General features: G+C 51.8%; 2 protein-coding genes and 1 long non-coding RNA gene across 9 annotated transcripts; 2 read left to right on the top strand and 1 right to left on the bottom strand.

Moving 5' to 3' along the window:
• The first annotated feature begins 212 nt into the window (after positions 1 to 212).
• Positions 213 to 5,763, top strand: HOXD4 (homeobox D4). The gene is made up of 2 exons (XM_069574295.1): positions 213 to 1,821; positions 2,365 to 5,763. The coding sequence occupies exons 1-2, from the start codon at positions 1,380 to 1,382 to the stop codon at positions 2,703 to 2,705; spliced, it is 783 nt and encodes a 260-aa protein (XP_069430396.1). The 5' UTR covers positions 213 to 1,379; the 3' UTR covers positions 2,706 to 5,763.
• On the top strand, positions 2,713 to 22,865 carry HOXD3 (homeobox D3). Of its 7 annotated transcripts, none has more exons than XM_069574282.1 (4): positions 2,713 to 2,800; positions 17,278 to 17,380; positions 17,935 to 18,561; positions 20,669 to 22,865. In XM_069574282.1, exons 3-4 carry the CDS (start codon positions 18,018 to 18,020, stop codon positions 21,424 to 21,426), a joined length of 1,302 nt encoding a protein of 433 aa, XP_069430383.1. In that variant the 5' UTR covers positions 2,713 to 2,800; positions 17,278 to 17,380; positions 17,935 to 18,017; the 3' UTR covers positions 21,427 to 22,865. The 7 variants fall into 7 exon arrangements, 6 of the variants coding, with proteins under 6 accessions (XP_069430383.1, XP_069430384.1, XP_069430385.1 ...); XM_069574283.1 differs by having other exon boundaries at positions 2,714 to 2,800; positions 17,275 to 17,380; XM_069574284.1 differs by lacking the exon at positions 2,713 to 2,800 and adding an exon at positions 6,636 to 7,183 and having other exon boundaries at positions 17,275 to 17,380.
• Positions 13,803 to 14,858, bottom strand: LOC138432769 (uncharacterized). Its single transcript, XR_011253976.1, has 2 exons — positions 14,511 to 14,858; positions 13,803 to 14,383 (listed from the first exon to the last, which is right to left on the bottom strand). It is a non-coding gene; the product is annotated as an uncharacterized lncRNA (long non-coding RNA).
• Positions 22,866 to 23,367: the final 502 nt, after the last annotated feature.

Below are 23,367 nucleotides of genomic sequence, written 5' to 3'. Positions count from 1 at the left end.
AATTGCCACCAAGCACTTCAGACTACCTGAACTGTCTCTGAAAGTGAGAGTGGCTGTGTCGGGCTGGCGGCTCCGAGGAGGAGGCTGGGGCTGGCAACAGTCTGGGTACTTGCTCTGGGTGGAACCTGGAGGCAGTAACGTTGTCTATATATACCCTGTAGAACCGAATTTGTGTGGTATCCACGTAGTCACAGATTCGATTCTAGGGGAATATATGGTCGATGCAAAAACTTCACATTCTCCGCAATAGTCAGAAGTGGAGGCCAGAGGCAGCCGACTGGTCAGTTGCTTCTTTCTGTTTTATTACCTTGGACTCCAGGCAGGAGGATCGTCGGAGCCCAATAATGTAAAGTAGCCTTTTCCTGGAGAAGCTCCTCACCTTCAAACAGTTCCCCCCCCCCCCCCCGCCGTGTAAATCCCTAGCTGGTTGCATGAATGCAGGGCCAAAGGATTAGGTTTGGGGGCACTGGGGAGTGAAGTGGGAGTCAGGTAGCCCCAGGATCAGTCTCCTCTCTAGGGGCATAAAGTTGGAGGGTGCCCAAAGAGGGGGCTTGTTGACCTTTACTGCCAGGTGGGAAAAAGGTGAGCCGGAAAGAGGGAGTTTAGGGCCCTTTTAGGGATGCTTTTGAGTGAGGAGGGGTTACCTCACAACCTTCCTGGGCTACCCTTCTGCGCTGCCCTAGCCAGAGAATCAAGGGGGCTTCTTGCCATACCAGCAAGGCCGGATTTGGCTACAAATACCCTGGCCTTCAAAGAAAGCTTGGCAGTTACTCATTGCCTAATTTGATTCAGGCCAGCCAGATTGTAGTAACTTTTGGGTGACCCTGATGAAGACAAAGCCGGCGGGATTCGGCCTTTGTATGGCAGAGTCCTCGCGCTCCCGAGGGCTGGGCGGGCGGGAGTCCTGCCTGCTTGGGGTTCTCTGTCCAACTCAGGAGTCACCTCCTCCACCACCTTTTGATGCCATGCACCTTGACAAATATGGGAGATTCATTCCCTTTTGAACTGTGCCCATTTTGGGGGGCTGATTGCAGGCCGGGTGCATGGAGAGGGCAGTGGAGGTTAGCAAAGTCAGTGGCAGACAAAAGCTGGGGTTACCAGTGGGGAGTGAGGGTGCTGGGATTAGAACTCCACTAACATCTGGTGGGAGCCCTCAAAGGTGCCACGGTGAGTCACTTGATTACACGTATGTTATTTAGTTAAATTTGTGAAAATTATGAGATGCTCACCAGCCCGGTGATAAACTCACTCCCTCGCTATTGGCTGGCCTGGTCACATGGCCGCCAACTTTATTCAGTTGACAGCAAGTAGGAGGGCCCTATGGAAGAAGAAAAAAAGACAACACGAGAAAAATTAGTATTTTCTACCTTCTGAAATTAATGGCCATGAGTTCCTATATGGTGAACTCCAAGTATGTGGACCCCAAGTTTCCTCCATGCGAGGAGTATTTGCAGGGCGGCTACCTAGGCGAGCAGGGCGCTGACTACTACGGCGGCGGCGGTAGCGCGCAGGGGACCGACTTCCAGCCCCCGGGGCTCTACCCACGGCCCGACTTCGGTGAGCAGACCTTCGGAGGTGGCGGCCCCGGGCCCGGCCCGTCTCTGCCCACGCGGGGTCACGGGCCAGAACCCGGCGGCCCCGGCGGCCACTACGGTGCTCCAGGAGAGCCATGCCCGGCGCCCTCCGCGCCCCCGCCCGCACCCCTGCCCGGCGCCCGGGCCTGTAGCCAGCCAGGCGGCCCCAAGCAGCCGCCACCCGGGACTGCCCTCAAGCAGCCGGCCGTGGTCTACCCGTGGATGAAGAAGGTGCACGTGAATTCCGGTAAGGACGGGCCCAGGACCGCTCAGTCTCCACCCCGGCCCGGCGGCATGAGCCCTGAGAGGGGGTGCGAGGGGGTGGGGGCGTGTGGGGTTTCAATGGGCGCCGCAATTACTCTCTCCATAAATTTTTATAGCCAAGGGAGCAGGCCGGGACCATGTGGCTGGCTGTTTGGCTGTGGGCGAAAAAAGGGGTGGAGATGGGGGTGGGGTGGGGGAGGACTCCATTTTCAGAGTGGAGGGAACGCAGTGGAGGAGAGGGGATTTCCAAAATGCCTGGGAATTCTGGAGCTGGTGGCAGGCCGGGGAGACGGGGGTACGTTTGGGGATCCCTGCCTGCGAGCCCAGGGGAGCAGGTGGGTGCGAGGGGATGGGAGGGAGGGAGCGTGTGCGCTGGGGAAAGAGGGCGGGCGGGAGGCAGGGAGTAGCGGGCCAGGGGGAGCGCAGGGAGGGCCCGGCCTCGGGGCGCGCCAGGAAGTGAGCGCCAGTGGCCAGGGGCCTACCCTGAGGCTGGAGCTGACCTTGTGCGATCTCTTTTGTCTCTCAGTGAACCCCAACTACACCGGCGGGGAGCCCAAGAGGTCCCGGACGGCCTACACCCGGCAGCAAGTCCTAGAACTGGAAAAAGAATTTCATTTTAACAGGTATCTGACGCGGCGCCGTCGGATTGAAATCGCTCACACCCTGTGTCTTTCCGAGCGCCAGATCAAGATCTGGTTCCAGAACCGGAGGATGAAGTGGAAAAAAGACCACAAGCTGCCCAACACCAAAGGCAGGTCCTCCTCATCCTCGTCCTCGTCCTCGTCCTCCTGCTCCTCGTCAGCTGCCCCTGGCCAGCATTTGCAGCCGCTGGCCAAGGACCACCACACGGACCTGACGACCTTATAGAAGTGGGGACCCTGGGCCCACCCCTCCCTGAGCTCCTGGCTGAGCCGAAGTTGCGGGGGCAGGCCGGGCCTGCTGTCACCTCCCTGGGCTCTAAGGTACTGTGGGGTGGACCTGGGACACACGCAGGCCTCCCTAAGGTTAGCATCCTGCCCAAGGACAGCCCCCTCCCTGGAGCGGGGATAGGGGTGGGAGGGGGCGGGATTCTCTCTTTAAGTATATTATCAAATGGCAGGAGCTATTGAGAACATAAAACCTTGGCGAGTCATTAAACTCCTGAAAATCTCTGCTGTTGGGTTTTGAATTTGCAAATGAAGGTTGAATGCTTTATCCCAGTGTGAATTTGAACATGCTCCCCCACCCCACCCCTCCAGGGATCTTTGTGGTTTAAAAATGTGCCAGAGTTGAGGCAGAAGCTTGGCTGCCTCTGCTCTAGGTGTTTTCAGTAGAAGCAGGAGAGCTGAGCCAGGATTCCTGAACTTTCTGGGTTGTCTGTATAATTTCCAGTGTGAAAAAAATATATATATATTTTTTGCTCCCGGTGTCCCCGTGCCCAAAGAAATGAGTCTAGAAGGAAGCGGAAACGGGTTGTTTTATGTTTATATTTGCTTAAATATTTATTTGTTGGAGAATTGGGGTACAGAAGTAACTGACATGGTGTTGCCAAAAAACTTAACATGTGAAAGGGGCTGAGTTTCAGGGAGCGGAATCAGAGGTGCGTGGCCTGACTCCTGGCTGGAACTCCACCCCCTCCCCACTCCCAGGAAATGTATATAGGGGGCCCTTAACCCTTCTAAAGGGAAGAGAAGGATCCACTCAAAGTTGAGTTCTTGAATATATATTTCCACATGTGCATTTTTCAGCACTGTGCTTAGAACTAGTTCTGGGTGATTAGAGGAAAGGGAGAAAAGAAAGAAACAAATGGTCCAACATTTTTCTTCTGGGGAAAGAAAACAAAACCTCCATGTTCTGGGTCATTAGATAATGACTGAATTTTCTGTTCCAACTGGATTCCGAATGTCCCCAAATATTTCACGTAGCAGTATTTTATAGGAATTGGTATATGGCTGGTATGGGAGAAGGGATGTACATTGGGGAGAAAGTGGAAAGGTGAGGAAATCTTGCTTTTTAAAGAATGGAAAACTAACTGAATCTAGAAGTCCACAAAAGTTGGTCTTAGGGTTTTTTCCCCCTAAGTTTTAATTTTTCAAAACAAATCTAAGGAATTTCTCAACCTGTTAATTAGAAGCGGAATTTGTAAAAGTACCAAAGTTTTCAGGCCCTTTCTGCTCCCTTGCCTTGAGAATAGTGGTTTAAAAATAATCACTCTCAAACAACAGGAGAGATGTTCTTTAGTCGTTTTTCTCTTGCCTTGCCTGCGAAGGATTCAAAGCTCATTTTTCTAAAATGTTGACCCTTAAGGATAAGGGGAAAGAGTCAAAGGTAATGGCCAGAGTTCATAGACTCAAATGAAACAAGGCTTCAGAAGTTTAAACCCCAAAGCCTCGGGCTCCAAAAAGAAACCCCTGGTTGTCCCTTACCAAAAAGTGACAAAAGTAGGGAGGGAGCAGGAGGGAGGTTGAAAAGGAGATTCAGAATTGGGGCTATTTTTCAGTGCTTCAGAACACTTTAGAAGGCTTCAGAGGTAATTTTTTAAATATATTTGAGTGTAGAGGGAAAAAAGACTTCCTCTCCGGGCATGTTCTTTGGTTCTGTGTCTCCTGAGAGCAGGTATTCACTGGGGTCCCTAGGCTGAAATTCCACTTCTCTAAAGTATCTTACAAGCCTTGGTCTTTTGTATTAGACCCCAGGGACAGCTCTTTGTTCCTCCTTGGGGTGAGCCTGGCTCTCAGACTTGCACATGGCAATACTTGAATATCGCCACGTCGGGATATTAAAGATGGATATTCCTGCATTATTTGCATCATTGTTTCTATGACAAAAAGCACAGAGTTCATACATAGTCAAGATGTCTTTTTTCTGATGCCCTCACGTTGAGAAGCTGAAAAGGTATTTTACTGAAGTTCGGCTAAATTACAGAATCAGGTTCATCCAGAGGACAAATTTTCTATTCGATTAGCTGTATTTCAGCCGGGAGGACTGACCTCTAAACCCTTAACCTTTTGGACTCTAACTACCCTTCTCTTCTTTTTTCCCCCCTCTAACATGGAGAGTAGTCTTTGGATGTAGCATTTGAAAAGAGCTGCTATCTTTAGGCAAGTTGGAAAGTTGCTCAGATTCTTCCCTAAAACCCAAACTTGTTAATACATCGAAACTTCTCCTTGTGGGGAAGGGGTATATATTTCACAATGTTCAACTATATATGCATTATAAAAATTATTATATAGATTTCTTCCCTTCCTAGAAGTTCAGGTTACTCATCCCAGCTTCAGACCAAATGCCAAACTACTTAACTGCCTTCACTTCTGCCCTAGAGGAAAGCCAAGAGGTATATTTGATGAAGAAAACCCAAGTTCCTTATTAAAAATAGCCCCACTACTTTGGAAAGTAATTTTATCAGAGAAACAAATTCTTTGTTTATAAGTCTCAGTTCTCCTTCTCGGCTTCTAGGGATTCTCTTTTGAAATGTTAATGGGGCCTGCAAGGCCCAGAGGGCAGCCCTCAACCCTGAGGTCCCAATCAGACCCTCTTGTCCATTTGGGCCCACAGGAGTGGGGCGGGCAAGAAGCAGGGCCCCCCAGCTGGCCAGGGCAGGGAAGGAAATGAGTTTCCTCCTGGGAACGTGTTCTGGAGACCTAGGTGTAGACAGGCTCAGTGCCCATTTGCTTTTATTTGTTTCCAGTTTGTTCCCCCAACTATGAGCCAGAAGTGTTTGTTTTAAGGGTTTTTAAAAATGGTATGCTGGGATAGTAACTGGGGAGGAGTGAAGTGTTTGCTGAGGACACTGCTTCTCAGACTCCCATCTCACTTTGTCCATTGCAGCCTTTTGTTGGGAGATGACATTGTCTGTCAGCCCCATGGTGTCTGTTCACGCAAGATGCTTTCTTAATAGAACTGATCAATGTTCTGCTGCCACTGATTAAAGTATTATTTATACTAATTGTTGCCTGTAGTTTTGATGTAATTCATTGATCTATATTTGAAATAATAAAAGGTGTAGCGAAATCTCCCTTCTGTTTGGTGCCTCCACAGAAGCATTCTTCATTAGGTGTTCTAAAAGCTAATATCCAGTATAAACAATGTATTTTATTATTTTCTATAATATGCCTGATGTGTGAGGGTTAAACTGTGTAAGGCGTAGAAATTCTACCATTTTCTCCCTCCCCCATACCTACATATTCCCAATTTGGCTGTTAAATTTTGTGTGCATTGGAAAGACAGAGGCTGGATTCAGGCTGGGGTGGGGGCGGAGTGGGCATTATTATTTTTTTTAAAGGAAAATAAGTAACTTCCTGGGCTAAAAAGAGGCTCCAGTTTGGCTCTGTGCAGGCTCAGGTCAGCCCCAGACCCCCCTCGATCTGTGACATGGTGAGTGAGAGATCTCCTGGCTCCCCAACTCTAAGAGTGTCTGGTGCTGGGCTCTGGGCCAACCTGAGGATGGCCGTGGCTGCTCGGATCTTACCCTTCTGGCCGCCAGTCTTGGGCTCCTACTTCTGTGCTGTTCAGCCCCACTGGGGCCTGCAGCAGCTGCCCCTCCTCCCCCGAGCGCCCCTTCCGCCCTCCAGATGACAATAAACACTCCCCACTATAAAGAGTGGCGCGCGCTATTTTTTTCACGAGGGCTTTTCACGTCTTGGCCTCGCCTTGAAGAGGGGGCCAAGACAGAAGTCCCAAAATAGATGGAGGGGAGCTTACTCTCGACAGGAAATGAGCAGAATGCAAAAAATCAGACGTGTGTCCTTAATATATGTAAGGGCTCGCCTCAGACGCGTGGACATGTGTATTTATAAGTGCGCAGACAGAAGTTTAAATATTCAGACACATTTTATGATTGTCCTCTGCCCGTCTTCTGGCTAATGGCTCCTCCTGTGCCCACCAATACATCAGTAGGTCGTGTGTATTGAATCGCGGGCAGGGGTGAGGAGGAAGCGAGTGCTCAGCCCAGCCGGCCGGAGTGCAGGACTGTAAATCGGGGACCCCAGGCAGTCGGCGCTTCCCGCGCGCCCGCCATGTTGGGGAGCCCTCCCTGCCCCCCGCGCCGGGCTGGGCGGCCGGGGCTCGCCGGCGGCCGGGGGAGGGCCTTTCATAACCCGGAGAATTTTCAAAGTGCGAGGAAGATGATAAGAATAGATTTCTACAAGTCCCGACCACGTGATTGGCGAAATAATTAATTCAGCACGTCCCTTAAGAAACACGGAGTCGTCATTAATCTGCCACGCAAAGGGCTCTCTCCTACTTGGAAAGTGCAGGGATCCCAAGAATATCACCCACCGAGGGGGGCTGCGCGGCGCCCCCAGCCCTCCACCCTCGGCCCCCGGTGGCGGCGGCGGCGGCGGCGGGCGCGGGAGTGCAGCCGGCAGGTAAATATTTTGGCGACTTTTATTTCTTCGGATTTAAATCCTTAATGAACTTAGCTGTCAGGGCCGCTGACAAATAGTTCCCTTTGCTTCCTGATTTGGAAGCGTGCGCCGGCAAGAAGTTGTTAGTGGCTTGGATGGTGACCTTTGGTTCAGCAAAGCTTTGCACTTATGAAAAATTACTAAGAGCGGCCGAGTGTGTGTGAGAGAGAGAGAGTGTGAGGGTGTGCGGGGGGCGAGGGTGCGCGCGGGCTGCTCAGAGGCGACAGGAGTAGTAAAGACCCGCCCGGCTGGGGGACGCGCCTGGCGCACGCGGGCCGAGGTTGCCCGGTCGCCTGTGTCTACCGGGAACAATGGTCGCTGTCACGGCATCTGCCGCCTATTCTTAAACCGGTGAGAAAAGGCCCCGGCCCTCTTTTCAAGCAAGGGTCGTAAATTTTTCTGTGCGTCATAATGGAAGGCTATAAAATCGAGTTGAAATTTTACCCCAGGCAGATTTTAACCAACAGATAATGATTTCCGAGTTGCTTCTCCCACTCCCCTCCCTCTCACCCCAGCTCTACTGCTTCCCTCACCCCAGCAAGGAGTCTGTCCCTCTTCCCCCCATCTTTAATTTGGGGAGGAGACCTAAAATAAAGACAGGGAAATTCCCTGCCACCGAAGGAGTGGGAGACCCTGGGGTGAGGGGAAGCCTGGGGGAAGGGAAACGGGTGTGTAGAGTCGGGGAGAGACCAGGGATGAGATGCTGGAGCCGTCTCCCGCTGGCTGGTTTCAACCTTTTTTCTCTCCAACTCCCGAGAAGCTAGCTGTCGGGTCCCACGAACCACCCGGCTCCCACCCCACCCCACCCCACCCCACCCCACCCCAGCTTGCCGGAGGTCCATGCTGGGGGCAGCAGCGGGCATTCTCCTCCTCCAGCTCGTCACTCCGGCCCTGATGCCTCCTTTCCTCTAGTTGGCTTTGAGGATGATATCGGGAGAGCTGGGGGCTGGCTGCGTGTGGTGGTTGTTTTGGGATTGTGTGTGTTTTGATTTCTTTTTTGGCGTGTGTATATTTCCCCCATCAGGACAGAGACAAAGTTTCCTCCGTTATGAATTATACATTCAAACAATAACACATTAATTCAATTATTCAAAGATGACAAATGTTTATGTGCTTTGCAAGTGACTTTGGCGCAGATTCTGGGCGCTTTCTCTGAGCTGCTTGCGTTTTTTTTCAATGAGAATTGGCTGTCACCCTCCTAACCTCACACCCACCCCACCCCACCCCACCCCACCCCACCCCACCCCACCCCACCTGGACATACCCTGGTAGCTCCAGAGAGGAACCCACAAAAAATGTCCCCAGCCCGGCTGCCAGCAGCCTCCCAAGGCCCGGCTTGGCGGGCACCGGCCCGGGCTATTTTATCAGTGTGACAATTGCCCGGGTTGGTGTGATAAATCATCGTAAGTAATTCCTGAAAGGGTGCGAGGCTGTTGGGGGCCGGGCGAGGACTGTAAATCTTTCCGGTTTATTGCTCTATGAACATATGCTCCGATTGAAGAAGGCTTAGATCCTTTCCTGGAGACAAATTCCCGCAAAGGGGCCCCCCTCTTTGGCTGGAGATTAACACTTGCTGCGGGCGGCTGCATGGCCCCTGGTGGGAGGCTTGGGGGCGGGGTCCTCCGGGTGAGGGTGGACGGGGGGAGGTGGGGGCACCCACTGTCCGGCTCCAAGAGGCGCCCTTAGTGGGCCTCTAGCTAGGGCTGGCCAGGTGAACAAAGGAGGGGCTCGCTGACAGGTCTGGGGGCTCGAGCCTGTGACCTGTTCTCCGGGACTTTCCTGTGCTTCTGGAATGGGAGGGCGGAGGATCTTACCCCCTTCTCCCCGCTCTTGTACGGTGGCCCTGCCCATGCGCCTACCCCTGTCTGAGACCTCGCAAGTGGCAACAGGGCATCTGCTCCGTGCCCGATGCCTCTGAGAAGAGCCGGCTGTGAAAGCGGGACTTCGGGGATGGAGTGGACACCCCCACATGGTGCGGGATTCCCGGTGCGAGTCGAGCTGGGGTAGTGCGATGGGGGCTCACTGCAAGCCGGGAGCTGGAGGCTGGCTGCTCGCCCTGGCCAGGAGCTTTTTTTTTTTCTTTTTGGCCCGTAGCTTTTAAGCTCTTCTTCCCACATGAAGAGTTGTTACCCTTGTTACCGTAAATTACACCCGACCACTCAGAGTGTGCTGGAAATCTATCCTGATTTACTATTTCTAAAATAGAAGCTCCCTCTTCTCCCAGCTAAGCCCAGCTGGGACTGATCCCGCATCTCCCTTCGCGTTCTTGGAGACGTCGCAGGAAGCGGGAAGCTGCGGCCTGCTGTCGCTGGGCCTGCGGGATCCATGGGCCCTGCCAGGACCCGGAGGCTCACAGGTCGCGGCAAATAGCGGCTCCACGCCTCCGCTGCTCCAGGCCCCGCCGGACCCGGGTGAAGTTCGCCAGATGCAGAGAAGGGAGAACGCCCCCGGTCTCGGCCGATGCTTATGCGCGTTTTCTGGCTCTGAAAGTGTAGGCTCATTGGCTGTGTCCGCGGAACGAGCCAAGGTCCCAGATTATGGTGGTGGTGAAGAGGGGGGTTCCTCGGGGTCTGTGAGCTGGAGGCTCTCAACTTTAGGATGGGAGCCTGCGCTGTGCCACAACGTAATTGCCTCCCAGGGGAGGGGACGAGCAGCCGGTCCGCCTAGGCTAGGCTGCGCCTTGCCCGGGTGTTTGAGGATGCGGGACCTTGTACCGGGCGCGGCTGGGGAGCTTGGGGAACCTGGGCCTCTGATGCTCCGCAGCTGCCTCCACAGAGGCCTGTAAGAAACGCAGCTTCTAAAATTTCCAGTCCCCGGGCCAGCCTGGTGGAAGGCTGGGCCAAGGTCAGAGGTCGTGGGGGGGAGAGACGCTCAGCGCCCCCATCCCACTGCCAGCGGCCAGGCTGGAGCTAGGTCATTCCCAGGCCTCGGGATGGGGGCTTTCCTTCCGCCCCAAACTCGCCGTGGTCTGCCCAGGGGAAGGGACCGAGATCCCACGCCTCCTGCCCCTCCTCCCAGCCCCCAGGCCTGGCTGCGCTCCGGGGCTGGATGGCGTGAAAGTTTCAGCCTCAATCAGTACAATCTTCCCTCGGGGTCACGTGAACAAATATGCTCGCATTTGAAGGCAGCGTCTGTATTTCCCGACTATGAGGGGGTTTCCGGGGCTCTCTTCAAATCCAGAAAGGTCCACATTCCGAAAGGAAAACAAACCCCAAGCTCTGGGGGGCCTGGGAGGGCTGGGCAGGAACCCAGAAGTGGGTGGGGGCGCGGGTGGCCGCCGCTCTGGGCCTGGGAGCGGACAGGCAGGCGGTGGACCGGCGGGCGTGCAGCGCAGGCAAAGCCAGCTCGGGGACTGCGAATTCGTTCCTCCTACGTTTATTGGTAGTTGAACCTCAGCCTGGTTCCGTTCTACCGGGAATTCCGTGTGCTCTGGTATATGGCCGCGTCTTGGAGCGCGCAGGACCAGGGTTGGGACAGCGTTGTCTGCAGACAAAGGGGGAAGGCTAGCTCTGCCCCCCACTGGAGCCCACTCTGAGGCCGAGGACACCAGGTTTATGATAAATTGGGATCCAGGTAAGCAATTGCATGACAAAATAGAAATCTCTGGGCACAGGGCTGCTTGCTGCCCTGAATGGGATACTAAATATGATTTATTTTGTGTAATCTGTGATCTTGATTATTGCCAATTGGTGAGGCAGCCCGCGTAGACCTAGATACACTTCTACATATACATCCAGGATGGTGATTAATCCTAAGGAGGTTCGCTTTGTGGGGATGTTCCCCGCCTACCCAAAGGTTAGGGGGACATACTACCTTGCCAGGTTGGGAGGGTGGCCGGTGGCATAGTGGCGGGAGGTGGCAGTTTGAGGAGGGGGCTGGTGAGGGGACTGGGCGCTGGAGGAAGTATTTGGGGGTAAATGTACAGTTATGAGAATAGGTGGAAAATGGAATGAATAAAAAGAAACTTAAAAAAAAAAACAACACTGTCACTTCCAAAGTAAGATGGAGCATCATATTAATTCCGTGTCTTGAGCTGCCTGGCTGGGTGCAGGCAGGTTGATTTATACGTATTTAAAATAAACTCTGTGAACAGCCAGCTCCCTGTATTGTTCTAGAAGCTAGCTCCACATACGCACGCTTTTTATCCTCTTACTGTTGGCTTAATTTTTTTTTCCTCTGTGAGGTTAACGTGCTATTCAAGTTTCTCCCCCAAATTCAAGAGAACCCCCAAACTACCCGAAAGAATTTGGGGGGCACCTCCACAGTCCTCACTAATCTGGTTTTTGACTGCAGTAGTGGCAGAGAAAAGGTTTAGGGCTTCTGGGTCCTTCTTAAAGAAACTGAAATGACAGCTAAATAATATTTTGGTTCCTGCATCCCATCCATCATTTTTTGTATTGTGTCCTGGATGTGGGAGCACAGGACAGTTCTTCCTGGGTCTTTTCCCCAGGCCCAAAGCCTGAGGAAGTGGCCCCATGAGTGAGCGGCTCCTAGCTCCTGGAAAACTGCTATAGGGCTAGGCCAGACTGGGCCTCTGTGGGAAAGGGACCCAGAAAGCAAGGAGCACTCCCTTAACCTAAGTTGGGACAGGTCTCAGCCACAGAGGAACAGACTCCCAGGGTCCTGGCCATCAGAGGAGAGCAGTAAAGTTGTTTGGTCAATGGCTGATGCTTCGCTCCATCAGAAGTTAAAATCGCTGGACATTTTTCTTCTCTTGCTGCCTTGGAGCTGCACGCCTGCCAGCTTAGTCAGCTGAATCCAATTACTGCGAGCAGCATTTCATTTGGCCCCGTGGAGCACTCACTTATAACTTCCCCGAAAATTTCAATAATCCGCACCAAGGCTCCCTATCCAAAAGGCTTTTCCCCTTTTCCCGGGGTACTGGTAGAGGATGGGATACATGGCTAGGTCTGCCAGGACCAGCTCTTCCTTGACAGCTCTGAGACCGGGTTCCTTCCTGCTCCCCGGTTTCTGGCTGTGAAAGAGGTACTTGAGCTGGTGGCTCAGAGCCAGCCGGGTAAAGTCTGCAGAAGGCTGGGCAAGCAGAAGGCTGAAGTTAGTCGGACCCGTGCTGGTTGGTGGGTGGGCTGGGGAAAGAGCCTTCGAGAAGACGATGGGGTCTCTGGGCAGCCCAACTTTGGCCACCTTGGGGTCCTCTTTGCTTTCCCCTTCCCAAGGTGTGCCCAGAGCACACAGCACAGCCCAAGAACGCCCGGGAGTAACTTACCCTGTTCCTCCGCGGCTGGGAAAACAAAATCTAGCTACAGGCATGGGGGAATCGCGGCACTGGGCGGCCTCACAATTTAGATCTTCTGAGGGGAAGTGCATAATTCTGAAGAACTCCCCCCACCAAATAAATAAGAAATAACTAAGCTCGAAAATTGACCGCCCACGTGAATGCATCATATAAATGGCTTCAGGACCCGCTGATCCGGTCCGAGGGCTCGAGTATATCGTGTTTCCACCGCTCAGCCCTCTGGCCCGGCTCCGTGGAGTGGGCCCTCTGGGTTTGGGACTGGCTGGGGAGCTGAAGCCCGGGCGCGGTGTTAGGAGCCCTACCGGTCCGGGATCTCTCCGAGGCGCTTCCGTTGGGTGTTCATTAAGGGGTGAGTTATTGCCGCGCGAGCCAAAGGTCACTTCAAAGGCTTATGGCTCCGCGCTCTGGTCTTTAGAAGGGCCCTGAACGCTTTGTGTGGGGCTTTCCCCAGCACAGTTTAGTGTTTGCAAACTACTGAGTCGACAAATTGCACAGGGCAGATACAAGAGGAGGGGACTGTGGCTCTTCTTTCACCTGACCAGGGCGGGCACCCGCTGAGCACAGGCAGTGGTAGGTAGCTTGGTCTGTTTTGGGGTAGAGTGGAAGGGGTGTTTGCTTCTTTGCCAGTTTTCAGCTGGTTTGATCCCTACCCAGTTGTGGGCAGCCCAGGCCAGGAATGTGGTGGGTACTGACTGGAATAAAATAAAATCAGGGAAATCGTGGTGGATACAACGTACAAACCAAGAAATAACAACGCAGCTCCCTCTTCTCTGTGGCTTCACGTGGGAGCCTTGACTAGGACCTACCCAGGCCCATCTACACATTTGCCCTCCTTCTCTGGTGCCCTGAGCTGTAGCCGCCCTCTGTTCCAATCCTGCAGTCCCTCCCTTTTGCTCCTTAGAGGGTGGGCTTGACCCGGGGGATTGGGGAACATGGGGCTTTTAGCGCTTGGTTGGAATAGGAGGAGAGGGAATGGCTTCCCTGTGCCTCTGACCCACTTGGCTCACCCCCTGCGCAAGGTCTGGTCCTTCCCCACCGCTCTGCCTCCCCTTTCTCACATCCAGTCAAGGATTGGGGTGTTAAAAGCCACCTGCTCCCCAGGAGCCAACCAAGTCTCCTTTCTGCCAGAAGGTGCCTGGAGTGGCTACAGACACCATATAAAATAGTGGCATTGATTATGACACCCTTAAAGGGAGTAATGTCTCTCCGCATGTGTTGGTAAGAAAGAACTAGCCGCTGCTGAGAGTTTTCCATTTTGTTCCAGATCATCTCAACAGAATATCAAAAGGAACTCGAAGAGCCTACAAAGAGTTAGAGACAAAATTTTGAGAATACACACACACACAAATTGTGGTGAGTGGTGTGATTTTTAAAAGTAATTTCCACTACATTTCCATTTGTCCTGCAACTCAAATTAGCCGTCTCAGGATTCATACATCAAAACATAAAACAAAGGGCCGCTTTGAAGTGGATCACCTCAGTGTGAACTGCCGCCAGTTACATGATAACCGATCATCGGTCTTCAAATTTATGGCACCTTAATAGGGTGAGCCCAGTGCCTTAAATGCAGGGTGTATTACATTGAGTTATCTGGGCTAAGTAAGAGTGATTTAGAAGGCGCGTCCAGATCCTCCCATAGGGCAGAAGAGCTCAGGCTGAGAGATCGGGAGAACGTGGGCAGAACACTGCCCCATCTCTGTGGTAAATAGAGCCCCTTCTTAGCAAATAGAAAAAGTAGTCGTTTCCAATGCCAAAGTAGTAGAGCCAGCAGGGAAGGAAGAATCGTTGCCCGGTTCCAGTGAATTAATGGGGATGCCCAGCAAGATTCGTGTCTGCCAGAAAGAGATCTGTGGGTTTCCAAGGCCCTGATTCAGGTAAAGCAGAGAAGCCGGCCCAGTTCGAACCTTAGAGGAAACAATAATAATTTAAAAAATGAAAGGAATAGAAGCAACCTCCACCCCAACGCCTACCCCTTCTCTTTCAAGTTGCACAGACTAATCCGACCCGTCCTTCATTTTACCACGATCGCACCTCTAGTCACCACCGGGCGACTGCAGCCGCCTCCCTCCCCAGCCCCCTCAGCCTTTGCGCGGCCACTGAGGGCGGCGGGCGAACGCGGGCGGGGCCGGCCTCCGTGCGTCCGGCGAGCCTCTGGCCTGGCCTCCAAGGCTGGGGGGCGGCAGGTCTCCGGTCCCTGGCCAGGCTGCGCGCATCGCGTCCCGCGTCCGGCCGCCGAGCAGAGCTGCTCCAGGAGGCCCGCAGAGGCCACTTTATATACTCCCCCTACTCCCCGGGAGCGGGGCCGGGAAAACTGCGGAGCAGGGAATTCTTTTGCTGCGCCTCCTCCTACGCAGATCCTGTTTTCCACTTCTGAAAAGTGCCGGGCCTTGGGAAGTGTTTTTCTTTTCATTCCTTACTGAAGCGTTTACTGCAGCCGTGCTCGCAGTCATAAATTTTGCTACAAACCACAATGACAGGTGCATTGATATGCACCGTGAGAGCTCCAGCTGCTTAATAACTCCGTCCCCCAGCCGCTTTGAGCGCCTTTTATTTATTCGGTATCATATTTAGATATTGATCCCGGGCAGAATTAAGTGCAGTGAGCAAGTATCAGGGTTCGGCTGATTCGGAGGCGCAGAGGGTGCGGCGGGGATCCGGCGGTGGTGGCTCCAAGGAGGCCGCCTCCCTTTCGGCTGAGGACCGTTTGGCCCTGCATTCCCGGCCGGCGGTTGGGCCTCCGAGCTGAGCTGGGCAACTTCCCGGGACCACGAGAAAAGAGCCAGCTAGATCCCATTTGGCGCGCCTGCCCTAGGAGGAGCCGAGGATGGCGCCGGCGGGGTTCTGGGGTGTCTGCCTTGGCCGGTGTTCCGGGCCAGGGGTGGGGGCAGGATTTGAGGGTAGAGGAGAGGAGGAGAGGAAAGGGCAGCTGAGGACTTCGAAGACCACCCCTCCCCCTACGCAGCTTAGTCTTCACCCCAAGGCATTTGGGTCCCGGGGCCCAAATGAGCAGAGGTACCAAAGGGCGAGAAAAGAAAGCCCTAAAGGGAGGGGGGGCGGCTCGAAAAGATGAGCCACTGAACAGTTGACCATTGTCCAAGTGATTTATGACCCGTTCCTGCTTCTTAGGTTCAAGCAGAGTTCACAAGGAGTAGCGATTTCTGGAAAGAAATAAGCTAGGGCTTCTTTTTAAACCAATTTTGTAACAATATTCTCAGGTTCTGTTTTAGGAAAGGTGACTTTGGAGCTTTACATTTTGGGGTGAGGGAAGAGGCTACAAAGTCCTTCTCAGTGAGGAGAGAGCTATTGTCCTCGCTTCTGGGGAAATGGACATTTGGGTGCAGGATCATCATGGAGTGACCCTTGAAATTCCTTAAGACAATGAAAACAGAAGAGGGAGAACAGACTCTAAGCTTACTCATGGAGCTGCCCAGTATTAGCACTTTTGAGGTCTGTACACAGACCTTTGTCTGGGAATATGCCATAGGAACAAATATATATGTAAAGCCATCTGATTCAAAGACTTGGCCAGTTACTAAAGAGGCTATTTTACTATGACTAGTCTACCTATCAAGATAAACTTGGTCACCCTGGGAGGCAAGAGAGGGGAAGTTTTGCTTCCACTGCTGTAGATGGAATGACAGAAGCAGCATCAAGTTCTGGTGGTCTGCGTATCATGAGTGACCATTTTGACATCCAAAGAGCCCAAGGTTTAAGACTGGAAGCAGGATCCTAGAAAAATTATGAGATCTAACCAAAGTCAGAGTAGTCTTTTGGCCTGGGGACAAACACATATAAATATTAGTCACAGAATGAGGATGTAGCTTTCCATTTAATATTCAGTAGCTTTAATAGTCAGATAATGATACAGAAAATGAATGAAAGAAAGATTAAGACCAGCTTTATTTGGTAGATATCCTAACTGCACACGTTTAAGAACAATAATAGAAACTACTCCTAAAACATTACATCTGACTATTCTGTTATTAAGAAGCACTTCTCTTATCAAGATTAATGGTATGCTCACTTATATTTTAAAAGAAAATGAGCAACTATTCTACCAAATAAAGCCTAATGTGAAGAATTTAAGAAATTGAGTTAGGTTGTTTGGTGAAAATGGAAGGGAATGGATAAACGGAGTTGTAGTACTAATGGTCAAATCCGTTAGGCCACATAAGTTGTCTAGATAATGTGGTCTGTCATGATGACTATGATGGAAACCAGGGAGTTTTGGGGAAGGAGAGTTGCCTGAAAGGTGAGATCAAGAATTCAGATCTAGGAGCTGACCAATGAGTTTTCTTTATCAAGCAGATGAAAGTGGTTGAATAGTGCTAGTTACACTTTAACTCATTAGGGGCTTTCAGAAGGAGAAGGGGGTAGGTAAGAAGATAAACCCCCCATCAAGAGTCAAAGGACACAAAAAGGGTAGAATTTTTCTTAGTTTTTTATTATTATTATTATTCTAATTCTACATCCATTCATTACGCCATAAGAGGTCTCTCATTGGTTGTAGGTTGGAGGTGGAGTGGAATGGCTGATCGAGAGCAGAGGTCTGTAGTAGTATCTATTCATACAATGGATGCAGGATTAAAATTATAAAGTTAGAACATAAAGCATTTTCTATTCACCCATGCTCCATGCATTTCAAATTCTAAGTCTCTTATTTCCAATGATGCCTGTTTAAAAGTAGTGGACTACAAAGTAAAGCATCTAGAAAAATGTAGAAGAGAAGAAACTTCTTTAGCCTCAAAATAACTCTGGGAGTCTTTAAGTCTTCTTCTTGGGTTTTATCTCCTAGTAGGTTTCACAGTGCTGACCCATGTGCTAACTGGCTGACTCTGACCCATTCACCGGAGAGTGGACTATCTGGGTCTCTGTGAAAGATGCTGTAATTTTGAAACCAGGTGGGGGAGATACTTTTTTTTTTGAGAGTGCCAGCTGTTCTGAGTGTTAATAGGCTTTTCTTTTGCCCATCACATCCCTGGGATGACCTATGATTAACTGATTGATCCATTCATTCATTCACTCATTCAGCATGCATTTACTGCACTTAACTGCATGTGGGGCATTGGGCTAGATGTTAGGAATATATAGGTGAGTAAGACACAGTCCCTACCTGCAGAAAGCTCAAAGTCTAGTGAGTGAATCAGTCATTAAAATGTATAGGCCATAAGTGCTTTTCTATGCAGTTTCAAAGGCTAAACTGACAATTTTGGAGAAAGAAAATTGTATCTGGGAAAAAAAATTAACCCCTTCCCTTGGATGAAGGGGAGACTTATGGTTTATGAGAAATTCCTTCTGACATTTCCAAGGGTTCAAATAAGTTGAACTTCATAAAAGTCCCAGATCTTCCTCCTATGAAGTGTATGGGAAGCAGAGAGCCTGGGCTAGTCCTTCTGTATTGACTGGTCTTGCCAATGACAGTCCCTCTGGGACCTCTCACTTTTCTTCTTTGCAGGTTATCTGGAGCCTGGGGCTGCCCCAGCTCTCTCAGGATTTGGCAGACATTGGAGGTGGTGGTGAAGGAGACAGTGGTGGTCAATGTTATTTGAGCAGGGTCAGCAGGCCCCAGAGGTTCCTGAGTACATGATGCAGAAGGCAGCTTACTATGAGAACCCAGGACTCTTTGGAGGCTATGGCTACAGCAAAGCTGCTGACACTTATGGCTATAGTGCCCCCCATCAGCCTTATCCACCCCCTACTGCCAACTCCATGGACACTGATTACCCAGGCTCTGCCTGCTCCATCCAGAGCTCTGCGCCTCTCCGAGCCCCAGCCCATAAGGCAGCTGAACTCAATGGAAGCTGCATGAGGCCTGGCACTGGGAACAGCCAAGGAGGGGGTGGTGGCAGCCAGCCTCCAGGTCTGAACTCAGAGCAGCAGCCACCACAGCCCCCTCCACCGCCACCACCACCAGCCCTGCCCCCATCCTCTCCCACCAACCCTGGAGGTGGAGTACCTGCCAAGAAGGCCAAGGGTGGGCCCAATGCTTCTGGCTCCTCAGCCACCATCAGCAAGCAGATCTTCCCCTGGATGAAAGAGTCCCGCCAGAACTCCAAGCAGAAGAACAGCTGTGCCACTGCAGGTAGCCCTCTGAGGGGCCTCATCTCTGGGCTTTCCCCAAGACTGACCCCAAGAAGCTAGCTCTCCTAGGAATTAAGAGGCTCAGGGCTGGAAGAACAACTTTGGAGGCCATATGTGTAAACTCGCAATGCAGAAATTGTCGAGGGTTTTTGGCCATACCACATGGCTTTGAGGGATCTCAGTGCCCTCACTGCGGGCTGCAGGGATTGAACCCAGGCCATGGCAGTGAAGGTGCTGAATACTAACCAATGGACCACCAGGGAGTTCCCTGTTCTTTCTTTTTAGTGTCTCTGGTTGTGGTCACATCCTTACAGTGACAGGGTGCTGATGTCCACTCCAGGCTGCTGGCACCGCTGCTGGACATGTCTCATAGTTATTCACAGACAGCTCTTCCTTATACTGCCCCAATATCTGGACTGCTGGTCATAACTCAACTCCTTCCAGCCAACAGATCTTCAAAACTTGAAGATAGGTACTATGATCTCCAAGCCCAGGGGGTGACATAGCCCATATCACATGAATCCCACTTCCCTAAATTAATAAGAACTAAAAGGCTATTGAACACTATGTTAAGAATCATGTTAAGTGCTTTATAAGCGCTGTCTAATTTTCCAAAGAACCCTTTGAGGTAGGTATATAATAAAACATCCATTGTAACAGATAAGGAAAATGTTAGAGATGATAAGTCACTTGCCCAAGATAACTAAACTACCAAATGGCACACCTGGGGAATTCCCTGGTGGTTCAGTGATTAAGGACTGTGCACTTTCACTGCCGAAGGGCACAGGTTCAATCCCTGGTTACGGAACTAAGATCCTGCAAGCTGAAAGGCACGGCCAACCCTCTCCTGCCCCAACAAAACAAACAAAATAACATGTACAAAAACCAAAACCTCAAATAGCATGTCTCAGGCCACTCCCACTCAATTCTCCCCATCCCAGGAAATCCCTAATGTGGAGGCACATATCCTAGGGGAAGAGGCTGCACTCTGAAACAGGAGCAGCCTTGGGTTTTTTCCCGTGGAAAGGGAGACTCTGGTGTTGAGAAAATTTTCCCTACGTCCATTGAGTCTGCGTGGAAGAAGAAGGGCAGGACTAGCAGCTCTGAGACCTTCTGCCACTCTCTGCTCAGCTTGCTGGATTCCTGAACTTTTCTGGCCTTGTGTTCTCTGATGTACTCTTTATCTTCAGGTAGATGAACTTGCTCTCAGGTCCAGGGCTTGCTTGAGGTGTAGTTAGCTTGGGATGTAGTTAGCTTGTTATCAGATCTCTGGTTTGCCTGCTGCTCTTTGGGGCTGCTGCTCCTAGGGGGAAAGTGTCTTCAAGTCTTGTAAGCTTCTTCTCCTTCTGCCCCTCCTTCCCAGCTGCAGGCCTAGGCCCTCCCTCCCAGGAGAAATCCATTTGTCTTCCTAGGGGGGGAGTGGATAAGCTGCTGAGAGGTGGCAGGGGTGGTGGAAACCACTGCTGAAGCTGCTGCTCCCAGCATGGCAATACTCAAAATATGCCCAGCCTGGCCTTGGATGCCCTAAAACTCTGGGGCTATATTTTCATGGTATGTCACCTCCCTGCATTTGAGTACTGGGCCCATGGGTGCAGTTGAGCTGGAGTGAGCTGCCAAGATCGACACCCTCATTCCATGCCTGGGGTGCTTTGCCCAGGAGCCAGCCTCTGAGCAAGGCAGTTTGAGGCTGCCTCCAAGATTCCCCCCACCTACCTTCCTAGCAGCAGCGGCTGGAAAGAGTGTTCAAAGTGAAGTCTGGTCCTTCTTTGACAGGGTGGGAGGCCTTACCAGCTGCTACTAGTCTCTCATTAAACTCCTCCTCAGCCTTGGGAACGGGATGATGGACTAGGCTGAAGGGGAAGGGGTGGGCTGAGTGAGTTGGACTTCAGAAGGCAGATGGGAGTTTCAGGTGCCACTGATAGGCCTGGGGCCTTTGAGTTCTGGGAATCTCTTGGAATCTCACCGCTCTAACGCCCCTCCCTCGCTCCAGCCAGGATTAAAGTGGGGTAAGGGGAGGAAGAGGAAGGAGTCAGGGAAGCACCCCTCTACGGCCCAAGGTGTCCCCACATCTCCCGCTCAGCGACCTCTCTCTCTCCCTCCCGGCCCAGGAGAGAGCTGCGAGGACAAGAGCCCGCCGGGCCCAGCGTCCAAGAGGGTGCGCACGGCGTACACAAGTGCACAGCTGGTGGAGCTGGAAAAGGAATTCCACTTCAACCGCTACTTGTGCCGGCCACGCCGCGTGGAGATGGCCAACCTTCTGAACCTCACCGAGCGGCAGATCAAGATCTGGTTCCAGAACCGGCGCATGAAGTACAAGAAGGACCAGAAGGCCAAGGGCATCCTGCACTCGCCGGCGGGTCAGTCTCCGGAGCGCAGCCCGCCGCTCGGCGGCGCCGCGGGCCACGTGGCCTACTCAGGCCAGCTGCCACCTGTGCCCGGCCTGGCCTACGACGCGCCCTCGCCGCCCGCCTTCGCCAAATCTCAGCCCAACATGTACGGCTTGGCCGCCTACACGGCGCCGCTCAGCAGCTGCTTGCCTCAGCAGAAGCGCTACGCGGCGCCCGAGTTCGAGCCCCACCCCATGGCGAGCAACGGCGGCGGCTTCGCCAGCGCCAACCTGCAGGGCAGCCCGGTGTACGTGAGCGGCAACTTCGTCGACTCCATGGCGCCCGCGTCCGGCCCCGTCTTCAATCTGGGCCACCTCTCGCACCCCTCTTCGGCCAGCGTGGACTACAGTTGCGCCGCGCAGATTCCAGGCAACCACCACCACGGACCGTGTGACCCTCATCCCACCTACACAGATCTCTCGGCCCACCACTCGTCTCAGGGACGCCTGCCCGAGGCCCCCAAACTGACGCATCTGTAGCGGCCGCCACCGGCCCGAACTCGCGGCGCGATTACCTCTTTGGTTTTGGTGGCGGGGGTGGCGGGCGGGGCCCGCGGGGCAGCTCGGTGACCCCCCACTCCCTCGCTCTGGCCCGGTCCGCTGCCTCCCCGTCTCTGGGCCAACAGCGGCCGAGGCGCAGGCGCCTGGGCCTCCTTTCCAGGCGCACACTGTTTTGGGTGACTCGCCGTAAATCAGCCGCAAGGATTCTCCGCTGTTAAACCCGACAGTGCCACATACTGCGGACCGAGGGACTCTAATCTGGTAATGGTGTCCCGAAGGTAAGTCTGAGATCCATCGGCGGCGCGCCTCGCAGAGGGTCCGGGCCTAGCCCGCGTCTAGTTTAGTTGCGGAGACCTTAATTTATATGCTTCTTCCCGTCCCATAAGAATTGCATCGGACTCAACGATCTGTATTTATTATTTGAAGCGAGTCATTTCGTTTTCCTGATTATTTATCCTCGTCTTAATGTATTTATGTGTATATTCGTAGAGTTCTCCAGCCGAGTTTAGGAACGCGCTCCCGGGCCGCGGGGGGCCACATATCACCTCTTTAGTCCCCTTGCTCTAAACTAGTTGAGAGAGTAGTTTTGAACAGTTGTAACCGTGGCTGGTGTTTGTAGTTGTAAAGGATTAAGACCGCAAATTGTCCTTCACGGGTAGAGTCAGGCGGCCCCATGGCATGGCACGACACTCGTTATTCTTTCCCCAACAGCCACAGCCCTCGCCACAGTTTATTGATTTCAAATTGTCTGGTACTATTTGAACAAATATTTAGAATAAAAAATTTCTCAGTCGGAAGTGTATCTGTGTTAATCACCCACACTTGCAAGTAGGTCTCTCTGCCTTTATCTTGTGCACAATCCCAGAGGAACCCCGCCTCCCCCCCCCCCCAGGCTAACCCTGTGAAACGTTGTTTCCACTTACTTGGAATCTAGTACACAAATTGGTTCTGGGGAATACTTGATTATTTTCTAGCTATTGACTTCAGAGGGTGCAATATCTGAAGATGCAAACCTAGAAATGTTCTGGGTGGGATGATCTGGGTAGGGTGTTTCTCTGCTGCCTGTTTTACTGTTTCTACCGCCCTCTTTCTAGATACAGATCCACCTTTTTAGGTTGCACTTACATTGGGGAGGCCAGAGCTCACTTTTCTGCATTAAGTAGTTAAAAAAACTTTGAAAGAAAACTGACAATCAAAGAAAAGATACAAGAGAAGTCATAAGAAGAATTGAACAATGAAAAAGCTGAGATGCAGAAAAAGAAACGATCATTTGAAGCCATGCACCTAAGCTTTTTCTGTCGGAAATGCCCTCACGATTTTTTCCTTATAGAAATCAGTGGTTCATTTCTAAAGAAAACAAACGTTCCCCACGATGTAAAGTAATAAAAGTTTCATTAATGGAACATACTAAGTATAAACACTTTGTTTACTCCTGTTTCTTTGTACAAAATGGGCAAAATGTCTTCGAGGATTTACAACCGTTTTGTAAATATTAGCGTGGTTTTAACTGGGGCGGACTGCTTAGACCGGCTTCTCTAGGAGGAGGCACTCGGAAAACGCCTTCAGATAAGGTTCGGTTCTTTTGTATTTCAGCAAAGTCGGCCCATGCATCTCTATTTGATTTGACAAATAATGCAACTCCTACTACATCCCCGGTGACACGAGGTGAAATTTCTATTGTGTGGAAATCATTTAACTTCTAATCTTCTGGTGGAACAACAATCGTTTCTATTTGGATGTTTGTGTTTCGCTAAATAATTATGGCTCAAAATAATATTTAGTTTCCTTGTTCCTTTGTGCTGTTTTTAAAATGGCATGTTAGATTGGGGGCGGGAGGGAATTATCCTTTTTGCTAAATTTCACTTTATCTGAGCAGGTTTAAAGTATACATGTTGTAGAAGTGTATCAAAAGAATAAATG

Source organism: Ovis canadensis, chromosome 2, assembly GCF_042477335.2.
Source record: "Ovis canadensis isolate MfBH-ARS-UI-01 breed Bighorn chromosome 2, ARS-UI_OviCan_v2, whole genome shotgun sequence".
NCBI classification, from domain to species: Eukaryota; Metazoa; Chordata; class Mammalia; order Artiodactyla; family Bovidae; genus Ovis; species Ovis canadensis.
The sequence above is the reverse complement of the archived record's forward strand: the minus strand, read 5'-3'. Positions and strand labels throughout refer to the sequence as shown.

Coding starts and splice junctions, on each gene's coding strand:
- HOXD4 (XM_069574295.1), top strand. CDS start 1,380: ATGGCCATGAGTTCCTATATGGTGAACTCCAAGTATGTGGACCCCAAG. Junction 1,822..2,364: donor GAAGGTGCACGTGAATTCCG/GTAAGGACGGGC, acceptor TTTGTCTCTCAG/TGAACCCCAACTACACCGGC.
- HOXD3 (XM_069574282.1), top strand. CDS start 18,018: ATGTTATTTGAGCAGGGTCAGCAGGCCCCAGAGGTTCCTGAGTACATG. Junction 18,562..20,668: donor GAACAGCTGTGCCACTGCAG/GTAGCCCTCTGA, acceptor CTCCCGGCCCAG/GAGAGAGCTGCGAGGACAAG.